Source organism: Mesoplodon mirus (assembly GCF_964341445.2).
Source record: "Mesoplodon mirus genome assembly, chromosome: 13".
NCBI classification, from domain to species: Eukaryota; Metazoa; Chordata; class Mammalia; order Artiodactyla; family Ziphiidae; genus Mesoplodon; species Mesoplodon mirus.
Window position 1 is genome coordinate 26,319,932 of NC_138989.1, and position 19,627 is coordinate 26,339,558.

General features: G+C 50.8%; 1 protein-coding gene across 2 annotated transcripts; it reads left to right on the plus strand.

The window, feature by feature from the left end:
* Positions 1–1,530: 1,530 nt before the first annotated feature.
* On the plus strand, positions 1,531–19,518 carry YPEL1 (yippee like 1). 2 transcript variants are annotated; one of them, XM_082641285.1, is made up of 5 exons: positions 1,531–1,685; positions 13,578–13,860; positions 15,174–15,217; positions 15,596–15,704; positions 16,411–19,518. In XM_082641285.1, the coding sequence occupies exons 2-5, from the start codon at positions 13,654–13,656 to the stop codon at positions 16,498–16,500; spliced, it is 450 nt and encodes a 149-aa protein (XP_082497411.1). In that variant the 5' UTR covers positions 1,531–1,685; positions 13,578–13,653; the 3' UTR covers positions 16,501–19,518. The 2 variants fall into 2 exon arrangements, with proteins under 2 accessions (XP_082497411.1, XP_082497412.1); XM_082641286.1 differs by lacking the exon at positions 1,531–1,685 and adding an exon at positions 7,136–7,209.
* Positions 19,519–19,627: the final 109 nt, after the last annotated feature.

Here is a 19,627-nt window from a genome sequence, read left to right on the forward strand (position 1 = left end):
TCAGTGGCCAGCGAGGGGGTTCGTGTCTGGGGTGACGCAAAGGGCAAGATCCTTGCAGGAAAGGGCCAGTGAACTGACAGGCCAGGGCACTGTGGCTGCACTCACTTCCATTCTAAGGGAAAGCTGTGTCTACAAGAAGGAAGCCAGGAAATGCAAAGAACAACAGCGAATCTGGTGCTAAATTTTTCAAAGAATTAAGGGGTCTGAAGAAATAGTGCAAAACTAATCGAAGTGCCCAACTACCACTCATAGCTAGATATTTAGGTTAATAGTGAGCAGCCAGGAAAAATATGTTAAAAAACCTGCAATAACAGAAAAAAAGCAGGATACAAAATTATAAAACTTTGGCTCACATCAAAATTAGGATTTTTTTTTCAGCAGAGGACTGGCTGAGAAAAAATATTTGCAATAGCAAAAACAACCAAAGCTTAATATTTTAGACAATCAAAGGAATCTTGAAAATTCACAAGAAAAAAGAAACCCAGTTGGAAATGGAAGGAGACCTGAAAGGCTCAACAGTTCATGAAAAGGTTCAAGAACCGTCTTCAAGTCACTTAGCAGCGGGCTCTGTGGAAGGTGGGAGCTGGGGACGTGGCTGGGAGAACGGCCGCGCTCCAACAGCAGATGGGACTCACCCAGAGGCACCGAGAGCTGTGCGGACACATTGCATCGCAGGAAGGAAACAAGATCAAGGGCGCTACTATGTCTAGAGAGGGTATCTACGCTGTGACCCAAACGGTGTGGGCTGATGCTGATGCTGGGATTTAAACATCAATCTAGGGAGAAAGGCCGGGGCACCCACACAATGAACACAGGGGAGGCCTGGGGGTGGAGTGCGGACGCGGGGCGGGGCGGGCTGTCCGGGGCTTCCCCAGGGGCCACGTGTGCATCCAAGGCCCTCAGGTCCAGCAGCTCTGAGCGGCCGGGAGGGGGGCGGGGTGGCGACGCGGCGGACCCGCCCTCGGGACGGGGTCGTCGAGGGGTCCGGCCAGGAAGCCCGGCCCGCGCCCCCTCCCCTAGCCCCCGGGGCTGTGAGCCGGCGTGGCCTCGGCCGACCCACGTGTGCCGGGAAGAGCGGGAGACCGCCAGCTTCCCGGACTCGTGGTTCCGACCGCCGCAGACTCAGCTGGCCGAGATCTCAGCTCACGGCAACCCGCGCCTGCGCGCCGCGCTCCTCTTTTGAGCCCGCCCCGCCCTAGCCCCGCCCCAGCCCTGCCCCGCGCGGCCCCGCCCCCGCTCCCCTCGATCCTCACTGGCGGGCTCCGAGGCCGCGCTCGGCAGGCCGGCCAATGGAAGCGCTGCGCTCCCCCCCGCGGCACGTGCGCCCTGCCCTGCCCAGCCGAGGGCGAGCCGGCCGAGCTGTGGGCGGGGGCGCGCGGGGCGGGGGCGCGCCGTCGGGGCGGGGCGAGGGGCGGGGCGCGTGCCGTGTCCGGGGGCAGGGCCGCGCGCTGATTGGTTGGCGCCGCGCTCCCAGGCCGTTAACGGCGGCGCGGCGGGGCAGCGGCTTCAAAACAAAGGGCAGGCGGCCCGGGGACGGCGGCGTCGGGCATGCCTCGCGCGCAGCCGGAGAGCCAACGGCCGCAGCGCGTCCCGGGCTGCGCCGGGGCCGCCGGAGAGCCGCGCCCGCGCTGAGCGAGGCCGAGCCGATGGGCGCTGCAGGCTGGGGCGCGGACCGGCGGGCGGCGGTGAGTAGGGTGGGCCCGGCGGGCGCACCGGGCGGTGTCGGCCATGGGGCGGGGGGCGCGCTGCGGCGGGACCACCTGGGTTCGGCGCGGACCGCGACGCCGGGTCAGGAGCGTTTCCCCGGTTCTCCCTCCTCTCGCCCCTCCCCACCCCGCCCTGGAGGAGGCTCGGGAGGAGCCGCCCGCCTGACGGTAACAGGCTTTTCCCCTAAAAGAAAGGTCGCGCCTGGGGAGGGAAATGAGGACAAAAGGGGCCTCCCAGCGTGTTCACGGAAGGGGGGCGTTTCAAGTTGCCCACGTGAAGGGCGAGGCCGAAATGCCTCGCCCCGCATTCGTTCCCCACTTGTGGCACCGACTGAGCTTCACGGGCGCAGAGCCTGCAGGAGCCTGAGCCTCCTCTCCCGGGCGGGGCCGGCCTCCAACGGGAATCGCCCGGAGTCCAGGTTACGTGCCGAGTTCTGCGTGGGAAAGGGCTGCAGTTCCGTCTTAGATGGACCACGGTGTGGACGACGTTGGCGTCGTCCCCACCCCAAGCTTCTGTGCAGTTGCATTTTTCTTCTATATGAAATATACACACCTCAACCTGTTGTTTCCTTTGCTAAGAATGTTATTCTTTCCACCCATAACCCTCACTCTCCTGAACTCCTACCCAGGCCTCCTTCCTCCGGGGATGGCCTTCAGGTGCGTCCCTGAGCAAGCTGCTGCTCTCCCTGCACCTGTGCCTGCTGCGGCCTCCGCTCTGCTCCAAGAGATGGAACACACGTTGGTTGAGCCCCTGCCCCTCCGCGGCAGCTGTGCTTAATTCTGGTGTTGAGTGTTGCGATCCTGCCCGGGTTCCCCCGACCCTCGCTGTGGGATCTGGTCTGAGGGGAGCTAACTCCCCTCAGACTAGAGTGTCTTCTGCGTGTGGGAGCCCCTCAGCCAGGACCAGGGGGACCCCATCTTAGCACAGCTGTAGCACAAGGCTTGGCCTGTAGTGAGCACTTTAAAAAAGTAACTGAAATCTTAATCACCAATCTGATTAATCGTCTTTCTGATTTTTTTTAATAAATTTATTTTATTTATTTTTGGCTGCATTGGGTCTTTGTTGCTGCGCGCGGGCTTTCTCTAGCTGTGGAGAGTGGGGGCTACTCTTTGTTGCGGTGTGCGGTCTTCTCGCAGTGGCTTGTTGCGGAGCACGGTCTAGGTGTTCAGGCTTCAGAATTTGTGGCACACGGGCTCAGTAGTTGTGGCTCTTGGGCTCTAGAGCGCAGGCTCAGTAGTTGTGGCGCACGGGCTTAGTTGCTCCGTGGCATGTGGGATCTTCCCGGACCAAGGCTCAAACCCGTGTCCCCTGCATTGGCAGGTGGATTCTTAACCCCTGCAGCACCAGGGAAGTCCCCATCTTTCTGCTTTTAAATCAACTTCTTTATTTTAGAAACTTTAGATTTACACAGAAGTTGCAAGGATAGTACAGACAGTCCCAATGTGCCCCGCACTCCGTGTCCCCGGTGTTACCATCCCATGTTGCCATGGTACGTTTGCCAAAATTAAAAACTGATAGAGGTATATGCCTTTGACTAAACTCCAGACATTACTTTTTCCGTTTTTGAACCACTAAAATGTATAAAGCTCTTTATGTTGAGAGCCTTTGACCCCTACCTGCCTTCACCAGGTTCCGCCAGGATCCTCTCAAGGGGCGGGGGTGGCGGGTACAGAGGGCAAGGACTTTCCATGCAGAGTCTTTTTCTCCCTGGTAGGCTGATGAGTGGAACATAGTTTCGAATATGAAGAAGCAGTAGAAGTCCGCTGCTTTAAAACCTTCTCATCTCTGACACTTTATTCGCAAGTCATTTAACTTTTTAGAAAGTAGTTAGATCTGCTAATCAGCAAAACCTGCAGGGAGTGGGAATTGTGAGCAGAGAGTTGAGTAAGGGGAGGATGGAGAAAGTTCTGAACCGCCAGGTCACTGGAGGCTGAAGGTCCAGGGAGGGCAGTGTGAGTTGGATTCAGGAAAGAAGTTGAGAGAATGAGGTCCAGTCAGCTGCCGGCGAAATCATTCCTGTGATAGTGGCACCGGCACTGCTGAAAGCCTGTCGCCGGTGATGGAGCCAAGCCACGTAGTCCACACCTAGGAAGCCTGAGAACCAGCACCAGGGTTCCCCGTGGGGTTTGTGAGGCGTTGAGACAGCTTGCCAACCCTCGGCCACTGCAACAGCAACAGCAACCTGACACCTGGTGTGATTCTTGGGTCCTCCATGGGACTCACGATTCACCCCCATTTTACAGATTGGGTACCAGCTCGGCTTGAGGCCCCACAGGCTCTGTGTATGTGGCTTGGTTGGGTCGAGCCCCCTCAGCAGCCTGGCTCCCGCAGCCATATGGCCCCCAAACCCCCAGCACCGGCCCCATTCTGGCTTCTCTTTGCCTCTCTGTTTTTTCCCTTCCGTTCCCCAACACAGGGATGCTTGATTATGTTTCAATTAGCATGTGGTTAATAAAATGGCATAAGATTCCCAGGCTCTTTCCTCCCACTTCCAGCTGAAGACAGGGCAGCACTCCCTCTGTCATGCCTGCATCTTCCCTTCTTAGCGAGGAAAAAGGCAACCTCTGCTAGGAGGCATCCCAGGGCCACGGCTGGGAAACTTAGTTAGTGGGAGAAATTAAAAAGAATGTATCACAGGTTCTTAGAAAAGAAAGGCTCAGTGCCAGCGCCCTCCTCAGCAGTCTGGTGGGAGGAGGTGGAGGCAGGCCACGCTGGGGGAACGAGGGGGCTGGTTACGGGGGGACGCGGGGGCAGCTGGTGGGGCATGAGGGCAGAGGGGGCTTCATCTGAGGGCACAGGAGGCGGCCGGGAGAACTGAAGCAGTCTTCTCGCCCCTCCCAGCGGCCAGCGGTCCAGGAAGGCTGCGGTTCCAGAGACGTGGAAAAAAGCTTTTCACCCTGTAATTTAAGTAGGAGGTCCATGTGTGCGAAGGGAAGCTGGTACTGCCCGAAGCAAATTGTACACGTGCTGTTGTTCTTTGATGGACACCTTCCAGGCCCCCTACCGCCTGTGGGCCCATGTGCTGTGTGTGTGTGTTTGTGATCAGTACCTACACTTGGTATCAAAATCAAAAGTTACAAAAAAGTAGATGATGAGAAAGAAGTGGCTGAGGCCCCACCTTAGAAACAGTTCTGATAAGTCGATCAGTGCGTTTGGCCAGTCCCTCTTGGTGAGACGGGAGATGGTTTCTAATCTCTAGTTATTACAGGCAATGTTGTAACAGCCTTTTCCGGGTTACTTTGCAAAGGGGCCAAGCAGCCTGGGGGGAAATACTGGGGATGGACCCTGGGTCTGGGGCCTGCGCCTGGGAGCGCCATTGGGTGCTGCCAGATGGCAGGGATGTCCCAGGTGTCTTCGCCAGTGGGGTTGTCAACTTTTAAAAATCTTTGCCAGCCTACTAGGTTGTAAGACAGGTACAGTGCGCCTTTGGTTTGCATCCGTTTGTGATGTTCACACCTGCTCACGTGTCTATAGACACGTGTTTACGGGGGTCCAGGGTGTAGATTCTCAGCTTTGAATCCAGCTGCACAGATTGCTTACTAGCTCTCGGGGTGTCCGTTTCCCTCTCCGCACGGTGGGACTAATCAGACCACTCGTGTCTTAGGGCTGCTGTTAGTTCATGGGATTCTCATAGACCAGCAGCAGCCTGGGCCACAAGGCTCTTGGGCACCTCGTGATGGTGCTGGATGGGCAGCTCTCTCCTTGCTGGATGGGGCGGGCGCGTGGGAATCACCTCGGCCTTCTGAGCTGTGTTCTTCCCCGCTGTTGCCAGCGCCGGAGCTTGTGCACCAGCCCCAGGGAGACCCGCTTCCCTGCCCACCTGTGCCTCCGTCCCTCCCCGCAGCCAGGTGGGTGAGGCAGGGCTGGGAGGACAAGTGAACCCACACAGGACGAGAAGGGCCGGGAGCCCACGCCCTCCTGGGAGTGTCAGCTGCTTGCTTGGGTGCTGGTTCTCAGGGTTTGTCTTTGGAAGCGTGGTAACAGCACCATATGGACATGGGCCTGATTTACGCTCTCTTAAAATAAATATCCATGCTTATTTTAGGAGAGAAACTTCTGGAATCCAGAATGTTGTTTTTGGCCTAAGAACTTACCCCACACTAACATCTTCGTGGGGTGGTGGCTGCTCCCCAAACTCAGGGGACACAGTGGCTGCAGTAGAAGTGAGGCACGTGATGCATTTCACCTCAGGTACTAAGGTGGGTCCTGACTTGTCAGCAGGTGTGGTTGGAAGAGCCTGTCTGTGTACTGGTGGCTGGAGCACTTGGCCAGGATTTCCCTGCCTCGGGGATATCCAGCCTGAAACCTAGTTAAATCACGACACGCTTCTCTGTGACTGAGATCCAGTCAGGTTGGGCTGCTGCTCCGCTAGGACCCCCGGGAGGGCGGTGACAGGGGCGGACGGCAGGACACAGATGGCAGGACGCCAGGGTGGGAGGCACACCCAGCCTTTGAAGGGTGACTGTGGGTGCTGAGGATGGACCGGGCTCCACAAAGGTGACAGGAGCCCAAGAGTGGGGCTGCTCCGAGGGAAGGGGCGTTCAGGTAGTTCCCCGGCATGTGGGGGGCATTCACGTCATGGAGAAATTCAAAGAAACAGAAACACCTGGCAAGTTGCCACTTTATTTGCGGGATCTTAGTTCCCCAACCAGGGACTAAACCTGGGCCCCCTGCAATGGGGGATGGAGCCCTAACCTCTGGACTGCCGGGGACGTCCTAAGTTGCCCCTTTAAATAGAGTCGCCCCATCAGAGGCCACTCCAATTTAGAGACGAGGGGTGTCCTGCTTTCTAATTATGAGTCAGAGTGGTGTCATTTGTCTAAAGGATGGGTTAAGTGAAGGCCGTTTCTTTAGTCTCTGTTCAGGTCACTGGGAGCTGTGCTTCTGCCACTAACGGGGCCCAGGACTCTGAAGGCCTGAACCACCAGGGTTAAGAGAGTTTATTCATTTAAAGGTCCTTTAAATACAAAGAGAAAAACTCAGGTGAAGATACTGAAACAGACAACATGTGTTCAGTCAGCACTGCAGTCAGAACAAGCGCTTTCCGTCCTTGCTAAGGCTGGTTTTTCTGTCCTGAGCCGGGATACCCCAGCCTTGGTGAGTCCGAATGACCCTGAAATGACCGCTCCCAGGCCGACTCCGCCGCAGCACGAGCTTCCCTCTGGCTGCTTCTGGCCTCTGACGTGATGGAGTTCAGGACACACCACCCCAACGTGTGGCACCTAGGCTTCCTGAGTATCTTAAGCTTGAAGGAGTTTGAGAAAACAGCAGAAGGGGGGTGGTCAGAGTGACCTTCTTCCTTGAACCCCGCCATGAAACTCCCCTTTGAGAGGGCCCCCTCCCTGCACCAGGAAGAGGGAAGGCAGGGAATTGGGGCTGAGAAATCTGTATAAACAAACCTTGTCTTGTCTTCCTAGTTACTCCTTCACCATGGACCACCCCAGCCCAAACCTCTCCAGCCTCGTCAGTTCTTCACAAACTTATTGATTCCTTGTCTAAAAGGTATAAAAGCTTCCTGCTCCTGTTACTCTGTTAGTTTCATTTTCAGACCCAGCCAGGGACCCTAAGAGGGTCAAGGAAAACTTTCCCTCCCCTGCAGACACTTGTAAGATAAGTTCTAGACTCAAAGCTCTCTCTTTGTCTCGCTGACTCCCTGGCTCATTTGTACACACACATACACCCTCCTGGATTGTGATTTGAATTGCATTTAACAATTACTTTGGGGACGATTCATATATTTACAGTATCTTCCAGTCCTGGTCATGATTTAGCTCTCCATTGCTTTAGGTTTTTATTATACCCCTCAGAGTTTTCTAATGTTCTCTGTAAAGGTGTTTCCGGTCTTTGATGTGCTCTTAGATACTTTATTGTTACACTGTTGTATGAGTGTATGTTTTCCCTTATAAGCCTTTTCTTGATTTACCAGCTGGCTGGGACTTCTGGTACCTTTGAATGGAAGTGGCGGTGTAGAGAGCATCCTGGTTTATTCCTGATGTCAAAGATAATGTTTTCTAAGTTTTACCATTAAGCATGATGTTTGCTGTGAGTGGTTTTGGGATTTTTTTATTTGTTTGGTAGATGCCTCGTAAAAGGTAAGGAAGTTCTCTTACAATCTTAGTTTGTGTGGAATGTTTTTTAAATTGTGAATGGATGTTAAATTTTTGTTGAATGCTTTTTTTTTTTTTTGCATCTATTGAGATAAACAGAACAATTGGTGGTAAATTTTTCTGATATTAAATGATCTTGCATTCCTGTGATAAAATCACCTTAATTATATTGTACCATCCTTTAAAATACTGCTAGACCCTGTTTGGTCATATTACTTAGGATGTTTGCATCTTGGTTTCTTTGAAGAAACTTACAGTGAATTCCCTTTTTTTTTTTTCCCCTGCACCGCGGGTCTTTCAGGATCTGTTCCCTGACCAGGGGTTGAACCCGGGCCACAGCAGTGAAAGCCCAGAATCCTAACCACTAGGTCACCAGGGAACTCCCCTGAATTCCATTCTTGTACTGCCCTGACCCAGGTTTTGTGTCAGTTTAAGCTACATCAGATGGTTGGAGAGTGCTTCCCCTTTCTCTTTCCTGAAAGAGTTTGTGTTGGATTGGAATGAATTCTTCCTTGAAGTATGGTGGAGCTCTCCAGGGAAGCTCCTCCTTGCCTGTAGGTGTGTTTGATTTGCATTGATATGTGTGCATCTTGGGGGAGGAGACTTTTTACCAGTGATTTGATTTCCTTAATGTTTATAGGATTATTCAGGTTTTCTATTTCTTCTTGAATCATATTTTTAACTTAATGTTTTCCAGGAATTTATCTGTGTGGTTTACATTTTCCAATATATTGACTTAAATTGACCGCAGCACCTCTTCCCCATGAGTCTTGCCCCCAGAAGCCATTTCTGATGGCTGGCTCTGCTGTCAGAGGTCATTAGTCTTTTCCGAGAACACACATTTGCCTTGTCGATCCCCCCTGGTGGATCCAAGTTTTCCTTTTCTGTTTCAATATTTTTTTCCTACTTTTTTCCCTCCTTATATTTTTTGGGGGTTGTTTTCCTGTTACTTCTCAAACTTCTTAAAGATAGGTGTTTAGCTCATTAATTCTACCTGCTTATTTTCTAATAAGAGTCTACATTTCCCTTTAAGTTCTGGTAAGTACCTATTTTGTTACTGTTCAAAATATTTTCTAATTTCCATTATTCTTAGACACAGGGGTATATAGAAGTACATTTCCTAAATTATAAACATATGAGGATTTTTCTTTCTTTCTTTTTTTTTTTTTTTTTTTTTTGCGGTACGCGGGCCTCTCACTGTTGTGGCCTCTCCCGTTGCGGAGCACAGGCTCTGGACGCGCAGGCTCAGCGGCCATGGCTCACGGGCCCAGCCGCTCCACGGCATGTGGGATCTTCCCGGACTGGGCCATGAACCCGTATCCCCTGCATCGGCAGGCAGACTCTCAACCACTACGCCACCAGGGAAGCCCGAGGATTTTTCTAGTTATACTTTATTATTGATTTCTAATTTAATTGTATTGTGGTCATCAGAGACTATACTGTAGTTTCAGTCCTTGAATTTGTTGAGATGTGCTGTGTGGTCAACTTTTGTAAATGTATGTGTGCAGTAAGTGAGTCTGTGGTTCTTAGATACAGTTTTCTACATGTATTTTAATTCCAGTTTCTTCATCACAATGTGCAAATCCTGTATATCTGCCCTCATTTGTGTTGTTCTACCAGTTAGTGAAAGATGCAGTAAAATATATACTATATTTTATACAAATATAAATAATGTATTTATATTTACTAAATATACTATAAATATATAAATTACTGTGTAAACTATTTATATACTACAATTACTAGTCCTATTTTGATTATAAATTTATGTCTTAAGGTTTTTCCAGTTTTTGACTTACATATTTTGAGACTGTGTTATTAGGTAACAAGATTTACGCTTGCTGTTTATCTCCCTGCTGTTTTATCTCATAAAGTTTTTCCATTAAATGTTACCATGTAGGGACTTCCCTGGTGGCATAGTGGTTAAGAATCTGCCTGCCAATGCAGGGGACATGGGCTCGATCCCTGGTCCAGGAAGATCCCACATACCCCGGAGCAACTAAGCCCGTACGCCACAGCTACTGAAGCCCGCGTGCCACAACTACTGAAGCCTATACACCTAGAGCCTGTGCTCTGCAACAAGAGAAGCCACTGCAGTGAGAAGCCCGCGCACCACAACGAAGAGTAGCCGCTGCTCATGGCAACTAGAGAAAACCTGTGCGCAGCAACAGAGACCCAATGCAACCAAAAATAATTTTTTTTTTTTTTTTTTTTTTTTTTTTTTTGCTGTACGCGGGCCTCTCACTGTTGTGGCCTCTCCCGTTGCGGAGCACAGGCTCCGGACACACAGGCTCCGCGGCCATGGCTCGCGGGCCCAGCCGCTCCGCGGCATGTGGGATCTTCCGGGATCGGGGCACGAACCCGTGTCCCCTGCATCGGCAGGCGGACTCTCAACCACTGCGCCACCAGGGAAGCCCCAATAATTAATTTTTAAAAATTTAAAAATGGTACTATGTAAGCAAAATATGAATATATTTAATATAGTTTTTACTTTATATTTTTCAATATTTGTTTTTATTATTTATTTTGGCTGCGCTGGGTCTTTGTTGCGGCATGAGGACTTCTTAGTTGTGGCATGCGGGATCTAGTTCCCTGACCAGGGATCGAACCCGGGCCCCCTGCATTGGGAGTGCCGAGTCTTACCCACTGTACCACCAGGGAAGTCCCTTTACTTTATTATTTAAATATCTTTTTCTATCCTTTTGCTACTTTAACTTCTTTTTTTTTGTTAATTTTTATTGAAATATAGTTGATCTACAATGTTGTGTTAGTTTCAAGTATACAGCAAAGTGATTCAGTTATACATATACACATATACTCATTCTTTTTCAGATATTTTTCCCTATATGGGAAAGATTACAGAATATTTAGTAGAGTTCTCTGCGCTATACAGCAGGTCCTTGTTGGTTATCTATTTATATATAGTAGTGTGTGTAAATTAATCCCAAGCTCCTAATTTATCCCTCCCCACCAACCCCCTGCCCTACCTTTCCCCTTTGGGAACCATAAGTTTGTTTTCTAAGTCTGTGAGTCTGTTTCTGTTTTGTAAATTAGTTCATTTGTATCAATTTTTAGATTGTACCTGTAAGTGGTATCATATAATATTTATCTTTATCTGTCTGACTTAACTTCACTTAGTATGATCATCTCTAAGTCAGTCCATGTTGCTGCAAGTGGCATTATTTCATTCTTTTTATGGCTGAGTAATATTCCATTGTAGAAATATACCACATCTTCTTTATCCATTCATCTGTTGATGGACACTTAGGTTGCTTCTGTATCTTGTCTATTGTAAATAGTGCTGCAATGAACATTGGGGTGCATGTGTCTTTTCAGAGTATGGTTTTCTTTGGATATTTGCCCAGGAGTGGGATTGCTGGATCATATGGTAGCTCTGTTTTTAGTTTTTAAGGAACCTTCATACTGTTCACAGTAGTGGCTGCACCAATTTACATTCCCACCAACAGTGTAGGGGGGCTCCCTTTTCTCCACATCCTCACCAACATTTGTTATTTGTGTTCTTTTTGATGATAGCCATTCTGACAGGTGTGAGGTGATATCTCATGGTAGTTTTGGTTTGCATTTTTCTATTTTAACTTCTTAGTGTGAATCACATACATACAAGATATCCATAAAACAAATATACTGTTAGCAAATAATTATGATTCATAGGTCTGTGTTGCCACCACCCAGGTTCTAGCCATATCTTTTTATCCTTTCTGCGTCCTTGTTTAAGGTGTGTGTCTCATAAGTAGCATTTAGATAAAGTTTGTTTTCTGTCTAGTTGAAACCTTCAACTCTAACATTTAGTTCATTTATATTTAATATATGCATTGAAATATTTGGGTTTAAATCTTCCTTCTGTCGTTGTGCTTCCTGTTCTTCCCATGGTGTTTTTCCTCCCTTCCTCACCTCCCTTTACAGGTTTGGAAGTTATACACCTGCTCTTTGTTCTTACAGAAGTTTCATCAGAAATTACAACATTTATCCTTAATGTACCAGGATCTACATTTAATCCATATGTGGGTCTTCTTGTTTGGACACAGAACCCAGACCCTGGGAGTCGTTGGTCTGCGCCTTCGCCCTGGCTTCTCCTGCTCACATATCATGAGCGGATCTCTTCAAAGTTCTGTGAGACGCTGCTGCTCTGCCCACCTGCACATTGACCATTTTCTTTACTCACCATTGAAGCCTTCTTTTAGAGTCTGAAGTTTAGACTTTAGTGGGGTTTTTTGTTTTGTTTTTCTGTCTGAATCATATCCTTCCTTTAGAGATATTTTGCAGAAGTCAAACTTTTTAGTTGTCTGCAAATGTCATTTCCTGAATTCTTTTTATTTGTTTGTTTATTTATTTATTTATGGCTGTGTTGGGTCTTCGTTGCTGCACGCAGGCTTTCTCTAGTTGCATCAAGCAGGGGCTGCTGCTCTTCATTCCAGTGTGTGGGCTTCTCACTGAGGTGGCTTCTCTTGTTGCGGAGCACGGACTCTAGGCGTGCTGGCTTCAGTAGTTGTGGCTCGTGGGCTCTAGACCGCGGGCTCAGTAGTTGTGGCGCAGGGGCCTAGTTGCTCTGCTGCATGTGGGATCTTCCCGGACCAGGGCTCGAACCCGTGTCCCCTGCATTGGCAGGCAGATTCTTAACCACTGTACCACCAGGGAAGCCCCCATTTCCTGAGTTCTTGAAAGATATTTTCACTGCATGTAGAATTCTGGGATAGCAGTTATTATCTTTCAGGACTTTACAGGTACCTTCCCCTACTGCCTTCTGGGTTCCACTGTTTTACTTGGGAAGTTGCTGTTGAAAGGTAATTTTCCCTTCCCTTCTGGATGCTTCTAAGACTTTTTTTCTTTTTTCTTTGGTGTTCTGCAGTTTCACTATTATGTGATCAGGTGTGGCTTTTTTATTTATCTTGCTTGGGATTGTTGGACTTGTCTGTGGATTGGTGTCTTTCTTCAGTTCTGGGATCGCCTCCTCATCTCCTCACATAGTGCCTCTGCCCCATTTTTCTCTCACTTTACCTTCTGTAAATCCATACACATCTGTGCTTTTGCTGTCAGATCCAAGAAGTCACTGCCAAATCCAACATCATGAAGATTGTTCCCTACATTTTCTTCTAAGGGTCTTATAGTTTGTTTTTACATTTAGTTCCTTGATCCATTTTGAGTGCATTTTTGTATATGGTGTGAGGCAGGGGTCCAGCTTCATTCTTTCACATGTCAATATCTTGTTTTCCTGCCCCATTTGTTGAAAAGACTGTTCTTTCCATACTGAATGGTTGTGACACCCTTGTTGAAAATCACTTGACTATATATGTGAGGGTTTACTTCTGGACTGATACGTAATTTCTCAGAGATTAATACTGGATCCATCACACACGTATTCATAAATGTCATGATGCTTTGAGTCACCAGTTCCATTGTTTGGGACGAGATGTATGCAGTGCTGCTGGCCTCACTCAGATGGGAGTCGTGTTAGCTGCTGTTTCTTTCACGTTTTCTGAAGCCACACGATATAAGATGTATTTGGGCAAAAGTTTTCTCAAATTATTTATGTGTAAAAGTAGTTCACCTGCCACTTCCAACTAAATTTAGAATGGCTAAGCCATGATTAGCTATTAGTGTTTTTTATGTACTCATATTACTATTGAAGTATTAGATCTTTAACGTCTAGGCCTGCCCTTCCCTTCTTTACAACAGGCTTCCTAAACACACTTTTTGTGTTTCATTCTCTCTGTGACCCTCTGCTCTGTGTTGACTTGTTGACAGGTTGTGGCGTTTTTCTTTCACCCCAGCTGTGTGGACAGAGCCACACACCCTCCGAACAACAACGGCTCTTGCGTGCATGTTCCAGTGTTTCTTCTGTCAGAGAGCCCAGCAGAGCTTCAGCGCCTCCCGTGCCAGCCCTGAGCTGAGCCAGGAGTGCCCAGCAGAGATGGTGAAGATGACAAGGTCCAAAACTTTTCAAGCGTATCTGCCAAACTGCCACCGAACGTACAGTTGTGTCCATTGCCGGGCCCACCTGGCCAATCACGATGAGCTGATCTCCAAGGCAAGTGTCTGGTCAAGAACTTGGCAGGCTGCCCTCAGCCATGATCACTGAGCCTAAGTGTAGACAAATACTGCACCACCCCATGGCCTTCTGGGTTTGCTGGGCCCAGAATGTCTGGAGCCCTGTGGACGGCACTGAGGGAAATTGTGTGTGTGAGTGAGGGCAGCTACGTCGTGGTCTTGGCCGCGGTCTTCGCCAAGTGGTGGGTTTTGGGGGCCAGGCCACAGGCCTCTGAAGATCCCACAGTAAGATGAGTCAGTGACTTGTCAGGGCAGTTAAATTCATGTAAAGCCAGAGGACATGGACAGTACAAAAAAGGAAGCCTGGAAAATCTGTGGAAATAGTTTCATAATAAGGGAATTAAGAAAGTTTTAAAACTCAGAATGGTTAAGAAGAGAAGAGGCTGCCTTGGGGGAAATTGGATCGTTCAGGAAAGAGCCTGGGAGGGAAGCTCAGCCAGGGCCGCGGCGCTGTGGGGGCCACGAGCAGCCCCCTGGGGGCGAAGAGGGCAGGACCCGCGTCATTGCCTTGAACTTTTGACTAGCAGTTTGTCCTGTTTATAACCAACCACTTGGGAACATTTAAAACAATCCCTCGGGAGACAGTGACTGTCCTCCCTCCCCGCGCTGTGGGTCACGATCCCCACCCGTCCTCTAAGCCTGCCTCCCTGGGCAGAAGCCTTCTGCTCCTTTGAAAACAAAGTCATCAAGAAGTCTCTGGAATCCATGCTTAGGCCTCTTGTTTCAGGCAGCTAGAAGAACATCTCTGTACTTGTGGTAAGGAAGTGACAGGGTCCTTTTTCTGGGGGGGACACACGTGCGGCTTGCAGGATCTTAGTTCCCTGACCAGGGATGGAACCTGTGCCCCATGTAGTGGAAGTGCACAGTCCTAACCACTGGACCACCAGGGAAGTCCTGGGTCCGTCATCTTAAGGGAAAGCCGTCAGATAAGGTGGTGTCTGTGCCATCACTGCTTCTGTGGCCCCTCTGTGCGTCCAGAAGCTTCAGTGGAAGGGCAGCCCCTCAGCACCAGCTTCGGAGTTAGAGCTGCTCCAGGGCCTCCAGATCGGCCGTGTAGCTCAGGCACTGCTCTGGCCACATGGTGGGGGGAGTGGGTTGTTAGTGTCCAAAAGGAATTTGAGGTACTTCTTTCAAAGTACCCCAAAGCCAGTAGTAAGCTGTTCTTTAAAATAATCAAGCACAGAGGCCCTCTGGGTGGAGCCGCCCCGACGTGGCCTCTCGTTCCAGCTCGTGATGAATGGCGTCACTTCCATCTGACCACGACAAAGCCTTTAACCCCTTTCTTCTTTGCAGTCCTTTCAGGGAAGTCAGGGACGAGCCTACCTCTTCAACTCAGTGTGAGTATCGCTGCCGTGGCCTCGCCAGTGCCGTGTCTGCCACCAGGCCCCGCGTGCTGCTGCTGAGAGCCTGCCAGTGCTCGCTGCCATCGAGGGCTCGGGAAAGCAGATGCTTTTTTCCCAGGCTGGGTGTGGTTTGTTTCCCACTGGGGTAGATCTTGATTTCCACCGAGACGGCAGGACTGTGGGCCCCTCCCCACAGCCTGTCTCATCCTGGATTCTCGGGGGAGGCAAGAAGGTGTTCCTTCTCATCAAAGGTGGGGGTAGGCAGGGACAGGAGGGGAGTCAGGAAGGATACCCTGTGTCCTGGGAACAGCTGGTGGGGGCGGAACTGTGGGCCCGGGGCCCCATGAGGGTCCCAGCGCCTCCTCCCCACAGGGTGAACGTGGGCTGCGGCCCTGCGGAGGAGCGGGTCCTTCTCACCGGCCTGCATGCCGTGGCAGACATCTACTGTGAGAACTGCAAGACCACACTCGGGTGGAAATACGTGAGTGACCGCGGGTCCGCTGTAATAAAGAACACGTTCCCAGTGGAAACAAAACATGCCAGGAAGCGGGATAGGTGCTGCCAGTCAAGGAACACATTTTAAAACTGCATCTTTGAGAGTCCATGGACTGGGGGAGGGAGGGATGGTCACCAGCCAGGTGGGAGGTGGGGGACTGGACATGACCCTGCAGTTGTGCTCACAGCAGACCCCTTGGGGCCCCACCCCCAGGACCTGCCTGGGCCCTGTGCCCTGGTCCTGTCCCACACACCACCCACCCCCAGACTCCAGCACAGGGCGGCGGGGCGGGGCTGTGTCTGAGCCATTGCATCCCTCGCCCCCGAGAAGGGCCTTCCCCTCTCCACTATCTGTTACCCTGAGGACTTCACTCCCCTGTACCTGGAGTCCCGGAAGGAGGCCTTTGCTTGGCTTCCCTTCTCAAACTGCCCTGCACGTGGTCGGTGCTCAGTAACAAACTTGAATCAGTAGTTCCCGACAAGTTTCACCATCACTCTGCGAGTCCAGGCCAGACCTGCCCTGCTCCTGAGGGCTGGTCACCCAGCTAGCCACCCCTCCCCCGCCCTGGACCACACGGCACAAGGGGCATCTGGGGAGACGTGATACTGCAGTTATTTTCTTTGCAAAGTGTAAAATGAAGTTGAAAAACAAAACCGATTCTGTCCTGAAACCTTGTCTCTCTCTTTTCAAGGAACACGCCTTTGAGAGCAGTCAGAAATATAAGGAAGGAAAATTTATCATTGAGCTTGCTCACATGATCAAAGACAATGGTTGGGAGTAAAGTGAAAACTTCCTGTTCTCTTTTGAATACGATTTTGTGAAAGACGGTAAAAGTAATGGAAACATAGGCACATCTGATGGCAGTGTTTCTTGAACTCGAGCCTCACAGGCGGCCTCTCCAGGCCAACCCCCTGGGTAAGGCGTCCCTCCGATCTGTGTCTTCTTCAATAACACGGTTATTTCTGAAAAGTTTCAATGACCTTTTTCTAATTTCTCAAGATGTAGAGAAAAGACCTAACCAACTGGTGACTTATCCATCCAGTTAACACCTTCTTTAACCAATGCCTTTAAGATAGTTTGGCTGTGCTCTTTCGTGTTTGATAGAAAACCAGACCGAAGCCCCAAAGCCCACAGGGAGGTCTCTTTGGAGAGCCAGCTTCCCCTCGTTTGGAGAGAAGGTACGGTAACTTCTCCCTGATTCGCAGAACACGTTGGTTATTCTTCTTGCAGACGAGCTGTGAGGGCAGTGCTTACTTAGGAATCTCTCAGAAATCTATGAATCTATGCACCAAGGGTGTTTTTTAGCCTTGTTCAAAAACAGAGGCCACCAGTGATAACATTTTAGATAAGCTGTATAGAGAAATGTGTCTAATGGAACATGTTGTTTATTTAAGCCAATAGCTTCCTTATCTCACAGGTGAGTGAACGAGTCGTTAGCAGAGACGGTCTTGGGCCAGTGTGCAGGCGCAGGCCCACAGGGGCTCCAGGTCAGGCGCTGGGCGGCTGGTCCATGGAGTTAAGAGTGGAATGCGCTGGACCAAGGGGAATCGGGTTTCCTTTTCTACTCTGATGCACTTGAAGAAAAAGAATTATTTTTTGCATATTTGAAAGAGGCCAGAGTGGGCTAAGCTTCCAAATTTAACATTTGCCAGATAGTTTTAAAATTTTTTTGGAAAAGGTTAGTCGGAAGACAGGTTTAAACTTTGCAGTGAAGATGTTTGGTTTGCTCAGCAGGTCCCCGTGCCTCCCTGGTTCTGTCCTGTGGGCCGACACAGGCAGGGCCCAGCAGCCAGCCTCCCGAGTCCTGCGTTTCTGCCACAGGTTCAAGTTCTGACTCACCATGCCTATGCAGGGAGTGGGTGCACCACCCACGGGTTTTGGCCACTTTGCAGAGAATGGAGGCCAAAAGGCATTCCCACAACAGTTTTCATTTTCAGTGTTCTACCTGGCTCCGGCCAGTGGGCCCAGCCTGCCACTGGGCGTCTGGGGGCCTTCAGTGTGGTCACCGGGGCATGAGACTCCCGGGACCCCAGTGCCGAGGGTCAGAGAGAGGGCTGAGGGAGGGGGGAAGAGAGGAGGGCACAGGCCGGCTCCCAAGCTCCTTCAGACGAGGTTAGTCCTATGGCCACAAGCGCGAGCTGGCTGGGGACAGAGAGGGACTGGCTGCCAGTTGGTGGGTGGCCCTCCCCTGACCCCAGCCACTCACCTGGGCTTCCCTTTGACACCGTCTCTGCCTGGACCTGCAGCCTGGATCGTGGGGAGTGCCCTGCCTGCCCTGGGTGCTGGGTCGTCCACAAGGGTGCCCAGTGGGCCTGAATGCATCTCAAGTTGCCAAGGGAAGTGCTTGGCACGGCGCAGGCCTCCACTGCAGGCACTCTGCCGCCTCCCAAGCTGGGCCCCGGGCCTGGTCCTCAGTGCCCCGTGAAGGCCCGGCCAGCACCTTCCCTGAGACGTGAGTATGAATCCCTGAGACCCCACCTGAGCCAGCGGCTCCTCAGCCGGGCCTCCTCCCCAAGCTTCAGCCTGTGGCCCAGCTGCTTCTCCAAAAGATGCTTCCTGACACTGAGGAACCTCCTAAAATTCCTCTGTATCCTATACACTCAACTGACATTTAGAGCTTTTGTATGTTCTGGGCAGTTACTGCTCCTCTGGCTCTGAGCACTTTGGTTTTGTGCCGTCTCTGTGGTGGCATCGAAGTGTTTTACCAGTGGTCCATGACGACTTTTGTGTTTTTGTAGCTGACACCAACAAAGACTCTTAACACTTTTCTTGTTAGTCTTCTGTAAAATCCGAGCTCCTTTTGAAACCAAATGAATTGACCGTGAGCAGCTTCGAGGACGGACACTCACAAGACCACAACCAGATGTGCTGGTCAAGTGCTGGGATGCGCCACCCTTTTAAATTCCTAAACAGTAAATATCACCCTGTGACTTTTATTTATTTAAGATATTTTTTTCCTTTCGAAGAGTGGGAGGTGATGCCAGGAATATAAATGCATTTAAGTTAAACTATGTAATGTCTTCTGCACAGTACATATACAGTATTTTTATACCTTAACGCTTATTCTTGATGGCATCTGTCAGATATTAGGAGGGATGAGAAATGGGAATTGTTTAAAAAGTCCTTTAATTTACCTGATAACCTCACCAGGGAATTAACAAAATCTGAATGTTTTAATGTCTAGAAAACTACAATTTAAGCTCAAAACGACCTACAGAAATGTAAACCCTCATTTGTCAAAGGCTCTGGGCAGGCCTGTCCTCCGCTGTGGGTGGTGCCACGGGGCTGCAGCCCAGGGTGGCTGGCCTTCCCTCAGGGCAGTTGGGCATGGCTGCCGGACAGACGGATGGACAGAAGCCCAGGCCAGCCCGAAGTTTGCCCCTCAAGCAGGACTGCCAAGCTCACGTGCACAGGCTTCCTCTGGCCCCACGTCTGGCTCTCCGTCCTCTGTCTGTGTGAGGTTTAAAAATAAAGCTTCCAGCATCCAATGTCTCCTAGTTAGCAGCATCACGGGTCTCGCAGCCTGACGGGGTAGCCAAGGAGCTACCGAGGGCGGAGCCCCCAATCCGGGAGTCCAGGAGCCCTAGGCAAGCGTCCCCGCGTGGCCCACAAGGGCACTTAGGCTGGCCGTCACCAGGCCCGGCCACCTCCTCCCCGTGACCCCAGCTCCAGGAGACAGCACGGGTGTGTAAGCCCCTCAATGGTGAGAGGGTTGGGAAGACATGAGGGACAGCAGCCTGGCCCAAGGCATTGGGGGAGTGGGAAGGTCACCGTAGAGTCCAGGTCCCAGCTGACGGTCATGGGCAGGAGCCTCGGAGGACAGGCTGCACAGCGAGTCCGTGCACAGGGAAGGCGCCGCCATCCGTGGGGACCTGCACATGAGGCTCGGAGGAGGCAGGTGAGACAGG